The 21,088-nt window shown below is 42.6% G+C and overlaps 1 protein-coding gene across 1 annotated transcript in view; it reads right to left on the bottom strand.

Moving 5' to 3' along the window:
• Window positions 1-374: 374 nt before the first annotated feature.
• Window positions 375-21,088, bottom strand: part of T265_14006 (hypothetical protein) — a gene marked incomplete at both ends in the record, with an annotated part of 38,520 nt that continues 17,806 nt past the window's right edge. The window contains 11 exons of the mRNA XM_009171618.1: window positions 375-1,026; window positions 3,367-3,404; window positions 5,298-5,398; window positions 6,009-6,160; window positions 7,275-7,421; window positions 9,160-9,300; window positions 11,886-12,088; window positions 13,534-13,597; window positions 15,926-16,003; window positions 18,359-18,578; window positions 19,785-19,986. Of these exons, the coding sequence (XP_009169882.1) occupies window positions 817-1,026; window positions 3,367-3,404; window positions 5,298-5,398; window positions 6,009-6,160; window positions 7,275-7,421; window positions 9,160-9,300; window positions 11,886-12,088; window positions 13,534-13,597; window positions 15,926-16,003; window positions 18,359-18,578; window positions 19,785-19,986 (1,556 nt within the window). The remainder of the gene's footprint in view (window positions 1,027-3,366; window positions 3,405-5,297; window positions 5,399-6,008; window positions 6,161-7,274; window positions 7,422-9,159; window positions 9,301-11,885; window positions 12,089-13,533; window positions 13,598-15,925; window positions 16,004-18,358; window positions 18,579-19,784; window positions 19,987-21,088) is intronic.

Genomic DNA, 21,088 nt, shown 5'->3' with positions numbered 1-21,088 from the left:
TTGGTGGGAGAAACAATACAGTTATGGCCGGTCAATATGACTGTGGATTTCTGTGGTCAAAGGGTAGATGACGAAAGCCCCATGGAACCGACTGTTTAGATCTGGCGTCCGCTTACCGGATGTGGGTAGCTGTCGTCCGTGCATTTCGGACTGATCCAGGAGAAAGACCCTTAAACGATAAGTAAGTAAGTAAATGAGCCAGAGTGAGGATAGCTTCTGAACGCAAACAAAGTACACTGCTACTCGACGGGCGCAAAAATGCGGTGACGGCTGAAATGATCGGAACCAAAGCTTAACTCAATCTCGATTACCGGTCTATTTTGGTGTGCACTACCCGAGATGCTTGGAAACAGAATTACCGAGGTGTCTTTTGTGTCGCAACCAGTATTTTGACACTCGATATGAGACTGGGTGGGAAGGAAACTATCTCAAATTCGGGCATAGTTTCAAGGCAAAGTTCAACTGAATCAAGCGTGTCAGAGTAAAAATTTGGAGAAGTTGGAAGGAAAGTGACGAATTCTGACAACCTTGGTATCAGTCTTGATTGACAATTCGAAAGTATTAAGCCATGAAGTCAGCACAAGCCACCTGGACGACAGTTCTTAGAGAAATTCTTGTTCCGAAGAAACTAGCTAATTAATGATTGAGTGCTATAAAAATCCTCAGCATGGGAATAAATCAGTGCATCCAGATTTGCTTCAACTCCTGAAAGACAGCTACCGGAGAACTGCACCCATAGAAGATAGGTTTGGTGCAAGTTTATCAACCGAATTTTCATGGGGAGGTGTTATGCTTTAGCGCATCAAGTCACCTTGTTCATATTCCTTCCGCCTGATCCCAAATGGCGGCCATCTCTCCTATGGACGTGAGAAGCTGCGAGTAGATAATTCCGGTAATCTTCTGCCGCCAAGAATGTAAGGCCTCTTGGCTGAGGGATTCTTCCACTTGCATCACCAACACTTCTTCCTGAAGGTGTGAACCTTCTGGAGGACCCTTGAGGAATCCACCTTGAGGCGTTTGGGTTGGCTGAGCAAGTGCAAGATTTGAAAAACAGGTGGGTGAGAAGTAGATCAGCTTCTACGAATCAGAAAGCTAAGTTCTATCACCATGTGAGGTGGAGAAGAGTCAAGATTCAAATGACTGGTAACTGACATGTGGCAAGAGATTTGAGCAGATAACCGGAAAATTGAAGCTGCATACTTGAGTTCTATCAGGAACCGCGGCCGTAAACAGTGCATTTGTCGCATCAAACTTAAAAGAACAAACAAAATCAAATTTTGGATTTGGAAAGCATCCCATTGCCTCATGTGCGAGAGCTGCTTTTGTCATGGATGAGGGATGCGCAGTGTACATTTCATGGAGAAGTACACTAGCATACAGAGTGATTTCTGTGAAAATCTCTTCTTGTCGCGAATCAACCCCACGATAACCTTACAGGAGAATCCATGCTTTCGGTCGAAATGTAAAGTTTTATAGGGTGCTTAAATGATCTTGGATGAACCAAATAGCTTTCTTTACATAATGTACTATTTATAAGGTTGCTGAAAATTCTTCGACAGCCCACAACCAGTTTCGCTCTTCTTGGGGCTCATCAGGAAGGCGTAGTCTCCGAGTTTCCGTAAACTTTATGTTCTGCTTGAAACCAAGTTACGCGAAATCAGCGAATCACTCATTTGCAAACAAAATTAGTTTTGCGAGAGACTCACCTGGAACCCAACTGAATCACTCGTTTGTGATGCTCCCAGGCAACGTATATAAATATACCGCGATATCTGTAATATCGTAGAATCTGAAACATGAGGTGGCCTGGTGCCGCACATTCACTTGCCTGGACACATCACGAGCGAGCGATTTACCTGGGTTCCAGGTGAGTCTCTCGCAAAAGCAAATTTGTTTGCAAATGAGTGTATTTCTCTAGATAGCTTTCTCTTTCCATATAGTAAACTGTTCCTTGAGAGAAGGAACACTCATCAGATCCCGCTGAATTTTCCACCGAATCGATGATTGAGGAGTCATAGTGAACTTGCATTAAAGTTATCAGAGGCTTTACTCGTAAGGTCTAGCTTTATACCCCAGTAATGAAACTGCGGTACCGCCACCTTCCTTCCCTAACCGGATTCCTCGATAAATCAGTGAATCAGATGCCTTGTAAGCATCGACAGATAGCAGAAGGCCAAGGAAGAAAATCACGAAATATATTTCTACGAGTTTGCTGACACTATCACAATAGGCGGTCTTTGAGTCGATGATTTACCGTCCAGGAAAGTTCCAACCAACAACAACCGGATAGGAACCGCCACAAAGAGACTGAACTTTCCGTAATATAACGGTTTACGTACATCGGCGACTCAGTGAGCTATACTGGGGGATGTCCGCGCGACACTTGCAGAGTCTATCATACCAGTTTGGTCAATGGTTAGAGTTCTGAAGAACACAGTCTCCTGGTCCTCCAGGTTTGGGGTTGGAACATATGTGACGACGCGTTCCGTAAAATTGGTAATATACTTGCATATCCAGCCAGACAGCGCTGACTTGAGGTCAGAATTTTGAGCCAAAGGTTTTTAGTTGGGACACTAATCCTATCTGGGCATGGGCGTCGTGGCAGTATCCCAGCCCACATACAACCGGGAACTGTACATTTACAAATAGACTCATACCACATCAGGTCAGTCACCTGTTGGAAATCGCACTGCATTTCTATCACCAATCCGTATTATGTAATACAGCTTCCATTTTTATATCTTGCTGTTATGTCAATACTTGTCTCCGTTGTCATGCCCTTTACCTCGTGTAGAACACGTTCTATTCTTGGTGGCCTACCAAGCCAGTTCCGCATCCTGAAGCACATCAGCTGACGTGCTCAACTTTTAGCAACCGGAAGTACAAATGCAGCAAATGCAGTACAAATGCAATAAACTGTTTGGTGCCATACCTCAGACATCCTAAACATACTCACATCGCGGGTACCGAGCATATACAGAACATCGAAGGCATGAAACTGCTAAAGATTGTCATTCAACCAATCAGTTCTTTTGCCCATGATTAGAACATCTGAGCCCTACTATAGGTCAGGAAGACGCCAAATATCAGGATCTTTTAAAATGTTCTCGGCCAAATTTTTGGTCCATTCAGTTCAGTATCTTTTCACTACCTTCCTCGCCAGTGTAGAACAGGCTACATTGACGTAATGATGAGGAAGTTTCCGAAGCAATTAAAAACGGCTGGAGAACAGCTCATAATTTGCTGGAAGAAGAAACAAAAGGCTTATTCAAGAGTGTCGGGTATGTTTCAATGAAACAGTTTCCCCTGGCGTAAGAGGCTTATTGCTAATTTTCACACTTAAGTATGTGTTCGTCAAAGGATTACCTCAGTAGCCCTTGGCACGCGTGTGTTCTCCCCGGGTTCTGGAAGTGTATAAAAACATAATTGGAGCGATGAGTGTATGGTTATTGAAGCCATTAGACGGTATGACGCATATACAAGCGCAACCAATCAGGTTACTCTCACGCATGCAAGCACGCACGCACACTCGTTGCACAGTCTTGCCAGCTAATCCGCGTTTAGCAACTTATGATGACTCATAATCTGACTTGCGACCTTGTCAAATGGACTTAGCAGACCAGTCGGTCTTGGTACACATTGACGTAGCTGATGGACAATAGACACCAGCTCGCGAACAGTCAGCTACACTCACAAGCCAATGTTTACCTGGTTCCAGCCATAAAAAGTGGCTCCTGAAACAAGGTCTGAGTCCCCTCAACCATCGGAGAATACCAAATGTTAAAAGAGAGCTAATGCTGACCTCCGCACGGTTTGTCTGAGACGAAGAGTCTTTTTCACACGCCGTCAACCGAGAGGGAATCTCGTCTGGAGAACAATCGCTTTCAATGGACATAACCTTACGGTTGATCGATTCAAAAAACCAAATGTGTTTTTCCGAGAATGGCCATCCTATGGGGGTTGTGTACCGTTGAAATGCACCTTAAGGGACCAACGAAGATTGTCTCCTTATGTGAATAATGTCCTAATGGCGGTTGCCCATGAAGAAGAAAACAAACCGTCAAATTATAGGTAAAAAGTGCAGTAATTTAATTGAGGTATATAGAATTCTATCCCATTCTTCAGAATATAACAGAATATGCTAGATACTGAGGCTTTTCTGAGTTTTGGAGCTTCATCAGGCTCCTCAAAGACCACAGTTGAACTATGTTTAGGGAACTTCAGTATCGGGAATGAAAAGTATCAAGCCGGCTATTCTTATCAGCGTAATGTTAGAAACCCGAAAGATATTCGGGAAATGTAAGTTAATGCAGTTGTGTATATGTTTGGCAAATTCGGCTGCGTACACAGTAGCCATTCTCACGCAGGATCTTCTCAAAAGCCTGGCCAAAACTTATCGCTCCTAGGAAATTTTTCCAACGAACGACATTTCGTGATCCAAATGAAAACGAAAATTTCTGGTAAGCTACCCCTCCTAAAAGTGATATACCCATATCTCTCAAAACATTTAGGAAAAGGCGATTTTTCAGCTACTAGGTGCACAAAAACAAAACCACAAACTAGATACTATATCAAGAAAACGTATTTCAATTCAACCTCTGAGCTACATTGTTCGCCAATCCAGTTCAAGTCTGACTACGAATGAATAATTAGTATACATGATATCAAACGTTCAGCGTGACAGTCAGTGACATGGAATTTTCCGGTGGAGAGTAAATCGGTTCTAATCGGTTCCGAAAAACTTTACTTGGAGAAGTTTTAGCAGGGAAATTCTGCGACCTAGAATCTTTCTCAGGTTGAGAGGTTTCCCTAAGAGACAGAAGGAGAAATTTTGTACAAAATCCCGCCACAAAAGGATCGGCCACTGTCAGTCTAGGAACACGGCTGGTGAGAACAACCGGTCCAGCTGAGACTCTCACTTGATGTGTAGCTGAAGACCGTCCGGCCAGTGTCCTCGTGCATTGCTGATATGCTCAGTTGAGCTTTGGAATTTGGTAAATATGGAGTTCGATAAATAATTGGCCCCAAGTTCAACCTGATGTTTTGACGTGGTCGTATGGTTGGGACTGTAGTAACACATATCAAGGGTCTGAACTCCAGAACACCCGTTACTGTTTAACCTCTTCTTCACTTACGACTGACTTTGATACCATGCTGGCAGTAAATTCAGCTTCATATATCTGTCCCGGCTTTTAAGGTCCGGTTAAAGGTCTGGCTTTCTGCTGCATAAGTTAAAAAACTTTGTATATAACAGAACATGACTCATCAAAATGAGTTTGTTCTTCAAACTTGGCTACCTGTAGTAGTCCCTGTGGTCAGTTCTGGCAAGCCGTGATTCCGTCGTAGTCTCGAGCACAGATTGAAGAGATTGACAAGTGTGATTTCCAAATATTGATAACTGGAACAAAAAGTAGACCACGGTGATACAGAACCCAATTACTTCTCATTTCTAAGCAACAAGATTCAGTCAGTAACTATATCTCTCTATCCAGCACTAGTGACTGTGAGCCTCAGAAGGGTAAATCATCCTCTATGGCCTAAGTCGGAACGAACGTCCAAGATAACACAGACACTAAGGTAGTATGTACGAAGGGCAAAAGACGGGTGCAACTAATCTGAAGGTCATTTCAGATGCTATGTGCTTTACCACACTTTATTTCCTTTGGACGGATTTGAAGACCTTGTAGGATAAACCAATCTACTATGTGTGAATTCTATCCGCGACCCTCATCGAAAGAGCGGAAAGGGCATGTTGAGAGACAGCGCGAATTTTTTATTACTACTTTTTCAAAATCAGTAGCACATTTGTGCTGCTTTTTCATGGTCGACGAAAATTTGCCTTGAAGTTCCGTGAACACGGTGGAAGTTATCGTCAGTTGAACGTAACGTTCAGCCGAGAATCAAACAAAATGATGCTGAAAATGTAAAGGGCAAAAATTGAATTCTTCCTACAACATTGAACGATCGTCAAAGTTACCAGGGAAAGAAATCATCTCAAAAGTACCTACCCTGTTTGGTACAGTTTTGTTCCGCGTTTGACCATCAGCTCTGTCGGTGCAAAACATAGTTTGTCAGCACATTTGAAGAAAGTATCAAGTTCTGTTTGATGTTTGCTCACAATATCCGCGTGACCACTTTCAGGTTCATCGGCGTATATCATCTAGAATGTTGATAATAGGAGTTATGCATATAGCGTTTTTCCTCCTCTCGGAGACAAATATTCGGGTTCAGATTGCTGTTCACGTAGAGAATTTACGTTTCGCCAAGAGACACAAGAGCAGAACGCTTTCAAAACTAGGAATGGCTCAGTTTCGTATCCACCAATACTAGCTAAATTTGTAGCTGTTGACACTATTCTTTCGAAACTGAAAAAAAAATGGTTAATATGCTCCTAATCATTCCTCAGGTATGGTTAATAGCTCCTAATCATTCCTCAGGTAACCCAAATTTCCACTCCACTAGGAACCAGTTTATTCAGGTGGATATTCCTAAAGTTGAATGATTCTTTTCTGGGGCCATGATGAGCACCCAGCGAAATATATGGGGATTTTACTATGTGATTGATCCTAAAAAACATTTGGTCATGCATTTTGTTCTGACCGGGCCCTAATATATAGTTGTCCACTGCTTAATAGAAGGGGTCTTCGACGTTTGCCACTGCGCCAACTAGAGGAATCAATCCAATTCACCATATTCATGCATACAGATGAAATTAGTTATCGATCACTTGATGCCGCTGTAACTCAGAAACACAGTGAATCGATTCTCCTACACCTATCTAGTGAGTTCCTATCAGGACGAAAGAACCACTATACTTTTCTCATCAGCAATCATGTTCTGCTTTGGTAGAGTACATCGCCCAATCAGTACCAGGAAAATGTCACAAAATTTGGGTGTTTTCTACATTGTCGCTAAGAAATACGAAAATCTATTCAGGACGATTGTGAACACGTCACACTAAGTGATCATTAAATACGAAAGATGCGCTGCAATGTCTGAATCATTCTGTTGAGTGCCATAGGGAGTAACAAAACGAACCAACCGGTTTTCGGCCTAAATTTTAAGCAGAGTGGTTGGATCAACAGCTGATAACATGCGTAAAGTCAGCGCTGTTTTTTGGGTAAGCGGCAGTCAACGGTGAACGGACAAAACAGTCGACACAACAAACCAAGTAATGGTGCAACGTCTAGACAAGATGGATCGACATGCCATACGAATCTGACTAACAGAGTACACAGAAAGGCGTGAATAACGCTAACCAACTCGAAGATTACCTCTCTCAGATTTCGTACAGAATAGTCCCACGGTTCAGGCTCGGGAACATCTGTGCACCCATTTTCGTCAGGCGGCGTTAGTTGACGGATTCTTAGGTCACGGTGAAGCTTCTGCAATTTTTGTACAACATCGTAATGGTAGAAAAGCTAAAATAAAGAAAAAATTGTAAAAATAGTAGGGATATCTGGTCGTTGGCTTGTTTGTTGAGCTGGGCAGCTTGATTGCAAAAGTTTCACCACCAATCGAGGTGACATCATCAGTGCATTATTTGGGAGCATAGTGGTGCTTAGCGGTTGGTTAGTGGTTGTAGACATATCTGTATTTTGGATTCTTGAGCCAGTATTCTAACTGCTACTTACCATAGAGAGAGTAAAACTTGCAGCAAACTGAATAATATTCATTAAATCAATCTGTCTGAAAAAATGATACCTGACGCCAAATGATAACACGTTTCATAAACCCGACACATTCTGATAGAACGAATCCAGGTTGTGTAGTTTCAAGGCTAACTGAAATACCTGGTGTCTATGAGCTCAGTCGCTTTCTCCAAAATCACAGTGATAGCGGTTACGTCGGGGTTCGATTCGAGAGAATAGCAGTTGAAGGAATAATGCAGAAACAATGTTTCTGTTGAACGTCTTGTATGAGGTTACTTACTGCGCTTGACAAAATCACTTGACGCTCAAGGGTAAAAGGGTGACGTTCATCCCGTTCTGATTCAGTTGATGAAAAGGTGTGCATTTTTCGCTATTATCTCTTGGTACCATTTTTGAAATATGAATAAAACAGGTTCACTTGAATTAATGTCGAAGTGCATTAACTTTTGAAGTGACTGGTATAAACAGGTGGTATTGTCTCAAATGCGGTCTTTAGTATGATTATGTTAGTTTTAATCCAGGAAATATTCAAACTGCATTTGAAGGCTACTATGATACAAACGGGTGCGTAAGTTGTCTGGCAAAGCGTGAAGTGTTACTGTAAGACTGAGTGGGCTCGGAATCCAACTCATGTTTGCGGATGAGCAGATTGAAGTAGTAGACAAATTTGTTTACCTGGGTGGCTGTATCACTCCCGGTGATCTCGTGAAGGATGATATTCTCATTCGGATTGGGAAAGTCAGAGGAGCTTTTATGAACATGCGTCACCTGTGGCTTAGGTGTGACGTTAGCTTAACCGTCAAGGGTCGAGTTTATAATGCTGCGGTGCGATCCACATTATAATACGGATCAGAAACATGGCTGCTGCGCGCCAAAGATATCAAAAGAAGTTCAATATCTCCGGAGAATTGCCCGAGTCTGGTGGTATTCGGAAGAGACAACTCCCCACAATAGATGAACTGATCTCACTGCATAGGTTGCGCTGGCTTAGCCACGTGCTGCGTATGCCAGTCGACTGACTTCCACGAAAGTTTCTTTTCGCGCAACCACGTGAAGGGTTGAAAAGTGTCATAGGAGGTCAAAAAAGGCTTAGAAGTGAAGCATACAAGCCATTGTCAGAAAAGTCAGCTGCGCTGGTCAATGCCATCTTCCTGGATGAGGACCAGGAGATAGATCATATCAGTGGTTAGAGACATAGTCAGACAAGGCCCAGTTGCGCCTTTAATGGCGCTCGTACATCCAATCTATTACCTTCACTGCATATCTCGTCTCACTAATCAGTCCAATGACAGCGCTGGATTTACGCACGAATTTATCAGCTCATGTCTCCAACGTGCAGCCACCTACCCTACTTCCTCAAATCATCGGTGAACAAAACTGTGGCAGCTACAACTATTGTACGACTAGTACGCGGTTCTTACAGCTAATAATGATGATGATGATATAGAAAGGACTAGTGATGGATGGTGCAATGAGCATCCACAAATTATAAAAGTAAGACGAGAACCTTTGGATTGCTCTTTTTGAATATCTCTTCTTCTGTTACCAAAGGATCCTCTGGGGTGATGGGACGTTCGGGACACTCGAAACTCATCACAAGTTGATTGAGCAGGCGATAAACCATCATATAGTTTGCCTCGTGTTGAACCTAAATGTATAAAATAAGAAAATTTAGTTACCCGCACATTTTTGGAAATATAGCGTGAAATTTTGAGTAACAGAGGGTTTGCAAGCTAAGGACTTCCTCTGCACTGCTTGATAAATATATCTTTGAAGTCTACTGATTACGCGGCTCCTCCCTGAATCAACCCGGAAAACCTAAAAGCAACATTGTGCCGCATAAACAGCCCTCTAATTGAATATCGATCACCAACCGAAAACAACTGAAATCCGTGACAGTTTGTGGAGACGCCCTTCTGCGCAGATGACAGTCGACGAGTGTAAAGAGAATGGAGTGAGTAAGAGGTCTTCAAGTAGAGAACAAGGTTAATAGAGATTCCGGGGAGAGGCCTACTTGATAGTGGACGAAAACGGTAGTCGATCACCGCTAGTAGCGAGGTAAACAAACGTTATTTCAAGCACTTTCATGACATAAAGACGGGTTTCAACGCCTTATTCACTTAAAATGTTTGTGAATTTATTTCTTTATTCCTCCATATATTTCATCTAAATAGGTGGTTCAGCTGGTATGGCACCTGTATGGGGGTGCATCACAAGTGGTTCAGCCAATCACCCCTAAAACGTGTGTCCTTTGATTCGCATTATCTGTACGTGGGCTTCTGCTAAAGGCTAGCAAAATTTTCATATCTTTTGCGTATCTGTATGTTAATTACTCAAGTTATCGAACCACTTGACCAGGTAGCCGGTCAATCACTGTCAAACAAACAAACAAGGAATGACGGTAACAACCAACCAGTTGATCTTTCATTCATTCGTCGGTGATTCCATACAATTGGTCACTTATTCATCGACCATTTAGCTAATAATCTAAGACCTGAAATAATTAAACATCTAGCCAGTTTGGTAGATATTTTTACAACTCATGTGTCTTCTTGTTAGCACACAAATAGGTCACTTAATCAAGCAGTCAGTTTGTCTATCAATCAGTCGACCAAGGAACCATCCAGTTAGTCGTCATCTGAAGGAGAGACTGCGTGCGGGAGTCAGTCAGTCAGACGTTTGGCCATTCAGTGGGGAAACAAAATTCACGATAGCCAGTTGCTGAAAAGGTTGTGTGAAGTATTCGCTCTCATGCATTTCCTTTTCAGCGCATTTAGAACTCTAGAATATCGTCGCTGAATTAAATAAAACTAATCGGAACTTCATTGTCGACAAGCATTGATTTTCAAATGGAGTTGGTGTTGAGTAGAGATTCGGCTGAAATTTACTGGAATTCCTCCTTTGGACTATTCCTCACCTAAGTGCGCTCTTTAAATGTCGCCTCATACCTCAGCTAGAACGACCTTTAAGTCATCAGAGTCTTACAAAGATCGATAACACTTCTACATAACACTCTGACCCAGGAAAGTGATGTTTGCGACACTAAGCGAATGGAGTAAGTAGCGTTTCCACCAGGAAGAAATTATTTAAAACATCTACCAGTCATCTTTTCTTATTATGTTAAGGTGACCGGACAGGATGTACTTTCTTGATAGAACGTCCCAGGAAACACTTTTCTGGGTGTGAAGCCCTATGTGGCAGTGTTGTGCAGTCTGGTAGTGAGGAAAAGGATGCAAGAAATCTTTGTCATGTCGCGCTCAGTGCTCAGGTTTTCAAATAAGTCATGGTTGTACGGCAGTAAAGCATCGGTGTTAAACACTGATGTCATGCTGTCGATGATGATGATGATGCCCAGCGAATATACTGCCAACCAACCAATCAATCAAACAGCCAACCAATCGATCAATCAGCCAGCCAATCAGTCGATCATTCGGTGATCATACAATTAACCACCCAGCGAATCAATCAGTCAGTTAATCAACCACCTGATCAATGGATCAATCTACCAAAGACATCCACTTACCAATCACACACACGCGTCCCTTCAAGCCCATGCATACATACCAATCGCGTTCCAGGTTTGCTGTCTCTCATCAGTCAGTTGTTGTTCCGAGTTGCACACCTTGGTAAAATCCTCAACAAAACCTGTTGTGGTTCACGTACCGCCATTCATCCTGCTGAGCCTTGAGCGAGCTAGTGTACTTGGGATTCGCGACCAAATAAACTAACAAATCATTGTTCTTTCAGCGCTCATAGACTTGAGCGAGTGTGCTCTTATCGGTAAGTGTCCTCGGAAGATGCCTCGATTACCAATTAGTTAGTGAAAAATAACCACACCCACATCAAAGGATGATGACTGCCTGAAAGAGCTAGAAGAAGTGGGTGAAGAGGTGCCAGAGTGGCACTGGACCAATCGAATGCCCACGCCAAATACACTGGTCAGGTTTTACTTGATAATCTGTCAGGTATCTACCCCACCCAATAGATTGTAACTGTCATCGCGTTTCGTTTTGAGTAAATCAATAAAATTACGCTCATCTTCATCTATACGTAGGGAGCTGAGTTGTAAAGAAGGTTTTAAACTTCATGCCTAAAAGCACGCGCTTCTAAGAGGGAAGCGAATTTGGGCTGATGCGAGTTTTCATACCTTTCATGATATTAGTTTCTGAAAAAATCAGTCTTTTACTGTTTTCTTAAGCAGAGTAAAGAGTAGTCGTCATCTGAACTTCTTACCACGACAGAAGGTGGCGTTTCTCGAACGCAGTGGAACTGGTACGCGTCATTCCAAATAGCCAGTCCGGAAAAGGTAACTTGTATTGGGGCCCGATTTCGAAGTTGTGGAACTGCGGTGACTAGCCATGTTTCCCTAAAAATGCCTTCGCGGAGGGCTTTGAAAGTGACCGGAATTCGCACTTCGTCCCCAGGAAGGATAGTCCCTGTTATATAGATAGTTGGAAAAATAGGTGAAAATAAAAAATACAATCTTTATATTGAATAGGTATAGCATATAATGGTGAAACAATCGACTGATCGGGACAGCAACCAGTTGTGTTAATAGCAGTGGCAGCTGACATACGGTAGCTTTCCAAGGTGCATAACCAATCAGAACAGCGCGCGTGATAGCAGTTTCCAGAGTGGCTTACATGGTTAGTGCCCCTGAATTTCGGAATGACATAATTAGAAAGCTTGGTGAACGAATAAGACCAAAGTTTTAGCCGCATTTTCCCTGGAAATTTTCATCAAAATACCCACTCTTTTTCACGTTTGGAGTATCCGTATCCGAAACAAGGCTGAACCAACTGTCGACGAGGTGAATAATTTCAAAGCAATTTTACAGACATGTTTACGGAAGGTGTTTCCGCATTCAGTGCATACTGCGTACCGTGATTCGTTGCTATTACATGGCTTCAAGGATGAGACCATTTCTTGCTTTGCTACAAAATGTAGGACACGCTGAACGGAACAGATGAACTAACGTGCCTAACTATTAGTATCGAGGGTAATTTTGTTGACTGTAGATCAGGCAGTAGATGATCTGTTCATCGAAGTTCACGGCTGGATTGCGAATACACGACGGGACGTCGTCATTGGGTGGGTAAATCCCTCGAGCCTCTTTATATTGATGTAGTTTATAGACAGTGCTTACATACTTTAACGTGACTGGTTGTTTGGAGATTGGCTAACTTATTGGTTCTTAATGGAGTCTGGTCGCGTTGTGGTCTAATGACCTGAATATCAAAAGTGTTGTTGGGAAAAGGGAGTCGATTAATGCTGGCGAAACTGGAACAATCACCTACTGATTGGGACCTTACACGTAAGTGTACGGTGGGGAATACTGGTGTAACGGTGGATACTACTTATGACACATGCATGTAGTACGTGGTTTCCTCATAAATCCGTTTCGCGTCTACTGAAAAGCGAGCTTTATTACGGAATTTATGAAATCGCTTTGTATCATTCGTTTACGTCTAAGTGATAGTCAGTGAGTATAACGAAAGTCTCAGGAAGACGCGTTCCAGAGGAAAACGGATGAACAGCTTTCATAAACAAGACGCATATGCGAGTTTCGCTTTCCTGTCCAATAGTCTATAACTGTTCATTTGGTGGTTCCCCAATGAACAAGTCCACAGCAAAGGCCTTCTTCCTTTCACTAGGATAGCTAATCAACAACAGTGACTGCATGGAGGGCGAAATATGTCCAGTCTGCTGCGCCGTATGTCGACGTGATTCTTGTTCGCTCAGGTCAGCGTACTTTCAGATGAAGCAGCGCTGTATTGTCCTAGAAAGAATAATCGCCCGAAACGAAGCAACTAGCCTATCCACTAACGCTCTTTTTCGTTAAACTTTTTCTTAAAAGAGCAGCAATAACTAACTCACTCACCTTGCCGATTATCAAAGTAGAAGTTTGCATGCGCAGAGTCGAAGAGAGATGAATCTGGGTTTTTCTAGAAATAGAAGGTAGGCGTATTCACAGTATTCTGCTGTATTTTTTTGTAAAGTTGATACAGGCTGACATCAAGAACTAAAAGCTTCTGGACCCACTAGCTCAGAAATGATCGGCTGGGTTTTAATTATACAATTGGAAAATTCATGCTCCCGGAAGCAGTCGATTATGCGCTGGCGTTCCATTAAGTGAATAGAACTTGGGAGTTGAAAAGCTTAAATCGTAGAATAGGCAACGATGTGCATATGCTGAAATAAGGATCTAAGTTATCGTAGGATAAGCGAGGAGACAGACGTTCTTGATCGGGACTCTACCCCGCTACCCATGTGCCCTGAGGTTTTGGGAACGCTGCTCCACGTTGCACAGCTGCACCTCAATTAAATTACGACTCCACCGACATCTATCAAGCGAATTAAAGGTATCTCAGTATCAGTGGTTGGTCCGTCGTGTGACTTCTGGAGATTTAAAGGGCACTACTACGCAAATCGTCATATGTCCCCCATCAATTCGAAGTAGTACTGTCTGGATAATTCAGTTGAAATGGCATCTATTCTGCAGGTGAAAGTTCCAGGGTTTGAGTTCCGTCCACGGGCGTGTTCGTTTTGTGTCATTATTTCTATTGAGGTCCAAAGTCAAAATTAAAAAAAGCTCAACTGTGTTTAGAAAAAGGCTGAAGAATGAGGCCGTCAACCTAGCTGGTCCTGATGGGAAAGATTCAGGCTTATTCGCAGTGATGAAGATTGATACCAGTTAAAAGAAATTTGCCACATGAAAGATAAATTTTAGTTGATCCATGAGTATTCTTTCCACAACTACGAAAGCAGATCCAGTAGAGACAGCTTAGGTTTTGTCTGCAAACTTACCCAGATCCTGCCTGGATTTGGCGAGCAATTACAGGGTATGTGACTAAATCGATGTACCCAGTTCTTATACAAAAAGTCTTGATGAGTTCTTTGGTAGGGAAACCGGTTAAACGAAGGTCAAATGGTTATGACAGGCTAGTAGTAGGTATCACCCTACTACAGTTATCATTATTTCCTTAATGACACTACTGTACCTGCTTAAACTCGCATGGTTTCATGCTGAGGAATTATGGGCTTTTACAAGTGAAGGTGATGATCCACAGAGCCAAAACATACAATGAATTCTGGTTTCATTAAAAAAATCGATCATTTAAAGACCATAGTTAGCAATGTCATCTAACTCAGTGATGTAAATTTTTTACGGAGATTATACATTTCTTCCATGGATAGACAGGATGCCTCTATTGGAGTTCTTCCCCTCCCATTTGAAAACTGGGCATTTAAATTTTTAAAGCTATACACTACTCGAAATTACACATTGACCCTGTAAACCAAGACAATCATACACTTTGACCATCAGGAGTGGTGCACTGAAAGGAACGAAAGACTGAAATTAATGTATTCATAGGGCACGTATCAGTCCATGCAGTCAAGCTGCCTCGGCTGACAAGTGCTTAGGATTGTGGGCTGCCACTTTGGAAACCCGGATTCAGATTGAGTGTCGGCCCCTTTCCTAATGATATATATATATATATTGTTTCGGATATGAAGACGTAAGAGCCCTTTGAAAAGAATGAGGGAGAAACAAGGGTAGCAGTGATATGGTTCAGATGTATGTATATTGCAGATATATCCGGATGACACCTGGCCTTGAGGTTGAGTGACTGTACCAAGTGTTTGACATGACTTCACTCGATAGGATGACCAGGATCGGATGACAAACGGAGCATAACAGAGCTTTGTGAATAGCTTCTGGTTATGTATAACACCATCTGCGTAAAGTGCTATTTGGATAATATATAAGTTGTTAGGCTAGACGTCAAGATTACCGCGTTCCACTGCAGTTTGTCTGACTCGCCAGCATTTTTCTGGGTGGTCCGTGGCCGTTACCTGTGTCCGTAAACTCGGATCCTCAGTAGTGAACTGGTTTGTTGTACGTGGATACTGACACCGTTCACGAAGTCTGTCTGGTTTTCACAACTGGTTGGATTCTTTGGTTTTAGGTACGACTGCTGTGTATCCACAAATGCAAAAACCACTTTACTTGTGAGTGATCACAAATGGGACTTGAACCTATTCATGACTGAGAAAATACAGGCATATAAGCTGAAACTCCAGTGACAGATTGGCATTCTCAAAAGATCTATTCTGTTCTTTGGCGAGATGTTCAAAGTCGACCGGGCGATGAAAAACAAACTTCAAGGAGAAGTTAAAACGCCATAAACACTGAATTGTCCTCATGGTACGATGGTCAACAACTAAGATCTCCCATCCACATGAAATTAAGGGCGGTGGTACTAACTTACATTCCACTCGTAAAATATTATGGTCCTCCCGTTGTTCATTAGTGTTAAGTATTCTGTTCGCACATGTGGATCTGTGGACTAATAGAAATACAAGCAAACATCATAGAGAGAAGGAATGCATAAAATAGAGGGACCAAGTGGTGATATTTTGGCATATGTAGACTACCTGCCTCTGAGTCAGCTTTCAAACGGGTATAACTGTTTTTGAATGTAGGTCCTCGCGGGAAGTTTAGCATCTTTATTCACGTCATTCTTGCTTGAACAGTCTTCGGCCTGTTCTGGCGCACCTATTCTGATAAGCCCAATTCGAGGGGGAAGAGCATTAGACTCCTACTAGAGCTAATCAGCGATGCCATGCTCGGGCTCGAACTTCGGGCAGCGTGTTATTACGATCATACCGGGGAATACTGGACGTACCCAAATTATCACGTCCGAGCTGATAGCGTGTTCACGACTGAGTAATGAGATTAACTTATCCAAACTTTTGGACATGCTCCGCTCATCTGCCAGATTTTTTCGGTTCAAACCCGGTACCACTAAAGACAGGCATTGTGAATTAGCTCCACTGAGAACGGAATTTGGATTCGATTTTTCTCCTGTTTATTTTATACTGGCCAGAATAATTACGTCAGGATAGGAGGTTCCCCAAAGAGGATTTCTTAAGCGGAGTAATAAGAGCGAACAGTGATTATGTCCGTTCTCGGCAACGGATACTCGTCTAATCTGCCCACACCCAGTGCACGCTACCAGATCACACCATAATGAGGTCAAACTGATCAACAACAAAAGCCTCTCTTGTCATGAGTAATTCCCGTAAGATCAAAGTTTTGGCAGATATAGTTGGTTATAAAAGTTATTCTAGGGGATACTTTTGTCCTGGTAAAAAGGTCGACCATGAAAGAGACAAGTGGTCATCAGATACGTTTAGATGTACGGGACAACTACTCCAAACAAGGCAATCGCAAATTCTTATCTGTCTTGCCTTTGGGAATTCTCATCTCTGTTTGCCCAAATGAACCATGTATTTATCCAGAAACCTCAGGATGTCCAAAGCAAACAGAAACTCTAAATGAGTGTCTTGGGTTTTCAGTACGAGATTGGCTTTCAGAACAGGCACCCAGTAATGATCTTGGCCTACAGTAATTGTTTATTCATTAATAAGATATATGGCAACTCAACAAGAAGCCCCAGTGAATATGGCTGAATCTGGCCAGCATCCTTCCCAAATCACCAAGCAGAGAGGTAAGTATACCGATGTATGTGCCGTTGTGTTCCTAATCAAGACAATCCGGATCGTAATTGTGTCTATATAACTTTAATGGTCCTTTAATTGTGACATTTCCTCGAAGAAACTTTAGTTTTGAGGGTGATTTTAGCAGGAATTTACAATTTTGTTAGAAATCCTACGGGAGTCCCAAACCGAATGGCAACCTTTTTTCCGGAGTCTCCTTCATAGAACGAAGTCGACTGGCTTGTTTAATTTAGGGTAACTAGTGTACATTAGTGATGTTCTCACAGTTCTGCGTAATTCGGAAACACATATGAACACACCTATGGCGAGGGTTACAGGAACACATCCGCACATCTAATGCTATTAACGGCCATGAAGCTTCGCATCAATTCTTGTCAGAACTCTTTTCGAGGTTTGAAACATAAACTGAGGCTCAGGTAGCACATACATAAAGGTCAAGGGTTTTGAATTCAGTCCGTAAATTGACGTGCCATCATCATCATCATTGTCAACTGTAATAACCGCGTACTCGTCGTACAGTGGTTGTAGATGCCGCAGTTTCGTTCACCGATGACTTGTGGGGGGGGAGTGTAAGTTAGGGGCGTATTGCAGGCGGGAGATGATGTGCATGAATCCAGCACTGTCAGTGGGCCGTCAAGTGGGGGATTGGGAAGGGAGTTACGCATTGAAGGAGGTTACCAGAACTTGGGTTAGCTGATCGAAACCACGGCTTTATCAAAATGATTTGTGTCGTATATAGTGAATGTACTAAATCTAACCAGTGATAGCCCTTACAGCCGTTATCCACACCAGAGCGACCGCTATGGGGGAAGATTGCCGTTTAAGCCATTCTGGCAATTAAAACAAATTTATCTTGCTGATGGGATGTTGAAGGTCCTGGGCCGTCTTAATTTGTGTTTAGTAAGGAGCTGTAAGGAATACCTTGGGGATGACCGCTCGAATTTGTTTCGGCACTGGTCGATAGTGCTGTCAGTTTGAGAAGTATCTGTCACACATGTTCTGTTTCTTCGGTTACCCCACAAAGATAAGGGGTCTCAAATGAGATGCGCGTAGTTTATCACGGAAATCAAGCGGAGACACTCCTAAAAAGTGATATATCAAGAGAACTTCAATCCTAATGAATAAAACCCTATTGAGTCATACCCCCGACAATCTGAATCCACCATGCAAATGAAGCTTACATGAAGTACAACGTCGATATCTAATACATTTTGCTCGTCAGGATCGGCTAACCACTCTACAGGTTGACCTTGAATAATCAGAGACGGACACGAACTTTGGGGTACGTTCCGTTTTGGAGAATCCGTCTCCAACTGTGGTACTTGAGTATGTTGCTCCTGCTGGTTTGTTACACTGAGGCCCATGAAAACAGGTACATTTTCCGTGTTTTCTGGAAGGTTTCTAAGAAGCAAATAATGCACCACAATCAATAGAGGGTGGATAAAATTGGCAAGGTCAAAATAAGTTCACTAAGATATTTCAACCTAAGGTCAAACCTAATGAGATGGGAAAATACAGTATCATTCCAAAGGTAATGTGTAATACTTCTTGAGAGAAAAAAGTTGCACGGAACGAAACATTTCGGCAATAGGATACCTCGGAATTAATAAAAACAACATTGAATCCAATAAACTAGGCTCCACTATGAAGTGCTTTTTCTGTATAATTGTTACCAGGTCTTGCAGTGCAGCTCCGTTCTTTCAGTGTTATCAAACTGCATACAGGATTTTTGCCTAAAAAGCAGTTACTCAAAGCAAAACTTCATCCCAAGCCTAAGACCGTGTATTGTGTTGAAAGCCGCATGTTTATTCTACGCTGATCGAAAGGCTGAGTAGGATTTGTGTGCAGTTGTGAATCTCAGCCACACAATTTCTCATCGTGTCCACGCCAAATGCGACCACTGACGCGTCATTCGCTGGCCAGCTAACTCGGTCGGCGTGGTCGGTAATCCTTCCACTCATCTGCTCATATCACGTGATCGACTTCACCTTCCCGGTGGTCACGTGACGCGAGAGAGCTGAAGCATTTCGCGGGTATCGTAGACACAATGCAGCCATAACTAAACCACGGTTGCCTTCGCTGGTCCATTCGTCCGAATGTCTCAACCGATCAAACTGCGCTTGAAATGGCTTTTCAATAGTTTTTTATGAGCCAATCGAGCAAGACGTCTAATTTCATCCTAACTGGGAGCTCAGTATTCACAAAATGGAATTGAATTTTCGAAAGCTATGACGTATGCTCCATGAATTAAACCAATCGAGCAATGGAATACAGAGTACCAGTCCAAACTTTTAAGCCCCATTTGGGCATCCCGGGATCTTAGCTATGCTGGGAAATTATTTTACCAGGCTTTTTTGCCAGAAGTATGATTGCTTCAGTGGATAGTTAAATTTGGTGAGCTGCAAATATAAGAACGTAGATCGGAATGGTGTTTGGTTTGAGCACATACGCAACAGAGTGCAACATTCTGGCGCAAAAAGTTCTCCACTCTTAAAGGTTTTGCGGCTTATGCCCCTCCTAAATGGAAGCTGAGATGAGTTCTTCAAGTAGATCGTTTTCCGTTTAGTTTTGCAGACGCATACAAAGAACAAAAGCGGTTTCGTCTACCTGTCATTCGAATCCATTTCTTTTTGTCCAACGATTTCGAGTTCGTCCAAAGCCGGTTCATGTGGAACAATGGTCGTGATAAGTGGATCAAGCGACCTCAATTGGGATGCCATGTATTCAGACTTTGAGTAAAGTCCAGTTAGCTGAACTGAACGACTTACCGACATCAAAGCGGAAGGTCTCGAGGGCGGAGAATCAAGGCCTGAAATAAATGGACAATGAATGTTCACAGCTATGCAATCAAGATGATGATATAAATAATAGCAAATTAGGGCTCCTGAACCCCCATCGGTAATGTCTTCAAAAAATATAAGGTATGTTGGAAAGAACAGATGGGATAGCAAAGACATTTTCCAAGGTCCTTCGAAAATACAAAAGTTGTAAGGCAGTGAGTCATCCAGTGGCCAAACTTTGAGTTAGTATACGATTGCAAGAACAGAAACGATAAATTTTAGTCTTGTAGTCAGGTGAGTTGTCTTCAACTCGACTTGAGAATATACAGTGATCTGATTAACTTTCGGATCGATCAGCATGAGCTGTACTCAACTTTGCTTTTCTTATCTGTTCTCTTTTTCTCAATCTTTTTCCACTGTGAAGTATCAAAATCTTCGTATGTGTGCAAAGCACCACTGTGCGGTATTGCTGTCACTATCCACGACGAGAATGGTCAGAATGGTGATGACGTTAAGGTCGATGCTACTGATAGCCATGCCATTCGCATTAAAGGTCTACTACTGCCTCACAATGAAGATTACCAATACGATGATACAAGTTCGTTTCACTGACGCGGTGTGACCGCACAAGAAGCAATGAATTCTTTTATCCAAGGGACGTGAGACATGGCAAGGTACACTAAAACAACTGACAGCCCACTGCACTTTGATTCTCTTGAACTGCCCTTTGCAACAGACCGCTCTTCCACACATCTNCTGCCATTTGATTCTCTTGAATTGCTCTTTGCAACAGACCTCTCTTCCACACATCTTTTGTAGGACGTCGGGAAAGTGGTAAGAATGTGAAGGAAATGAAGTGCTTGTAATGAAGCATTCAAGGCCCACGGCCAATTCCATCAGGAAAAGTAGCTATGGTTCTTGTGTATGAGAGCTTAGTTTGTACCCTTATTCTGAGGGTAGCCAAATATAGCTTTCCAAATTGATGATACACGTATTTACATTTGACTATACACAGTTTCTACCTGGTGTTTAGTTGTGTGTACCCCAAAAACGTTCACGATAAACTGCACTGGAATGATTGCTTGCTTCAATGTGGCGCTAATACCGAGAGGAATGAGTAAACTCAGTCTG

This window comes from Opisthorchis viverrini (genome assembly GCF_000715545.1).
Source record: "Opisthorchis viverrini unplaced genomic scaffold opera_v5_126, whole genome shotgun sequence".
Classification (NCBI taxonomy): Eukaryota; Metazoa; Platyhelminthes; class Trematoda; order Opisthorchiida; family Opisthorchiidae; genus Opisthorchis; species Opisthorchis viverrini.
Note: the sequence above shows the minus strand (reverse complement) of the source record. Positions and strands in the feature narration are given on the sequence as shown.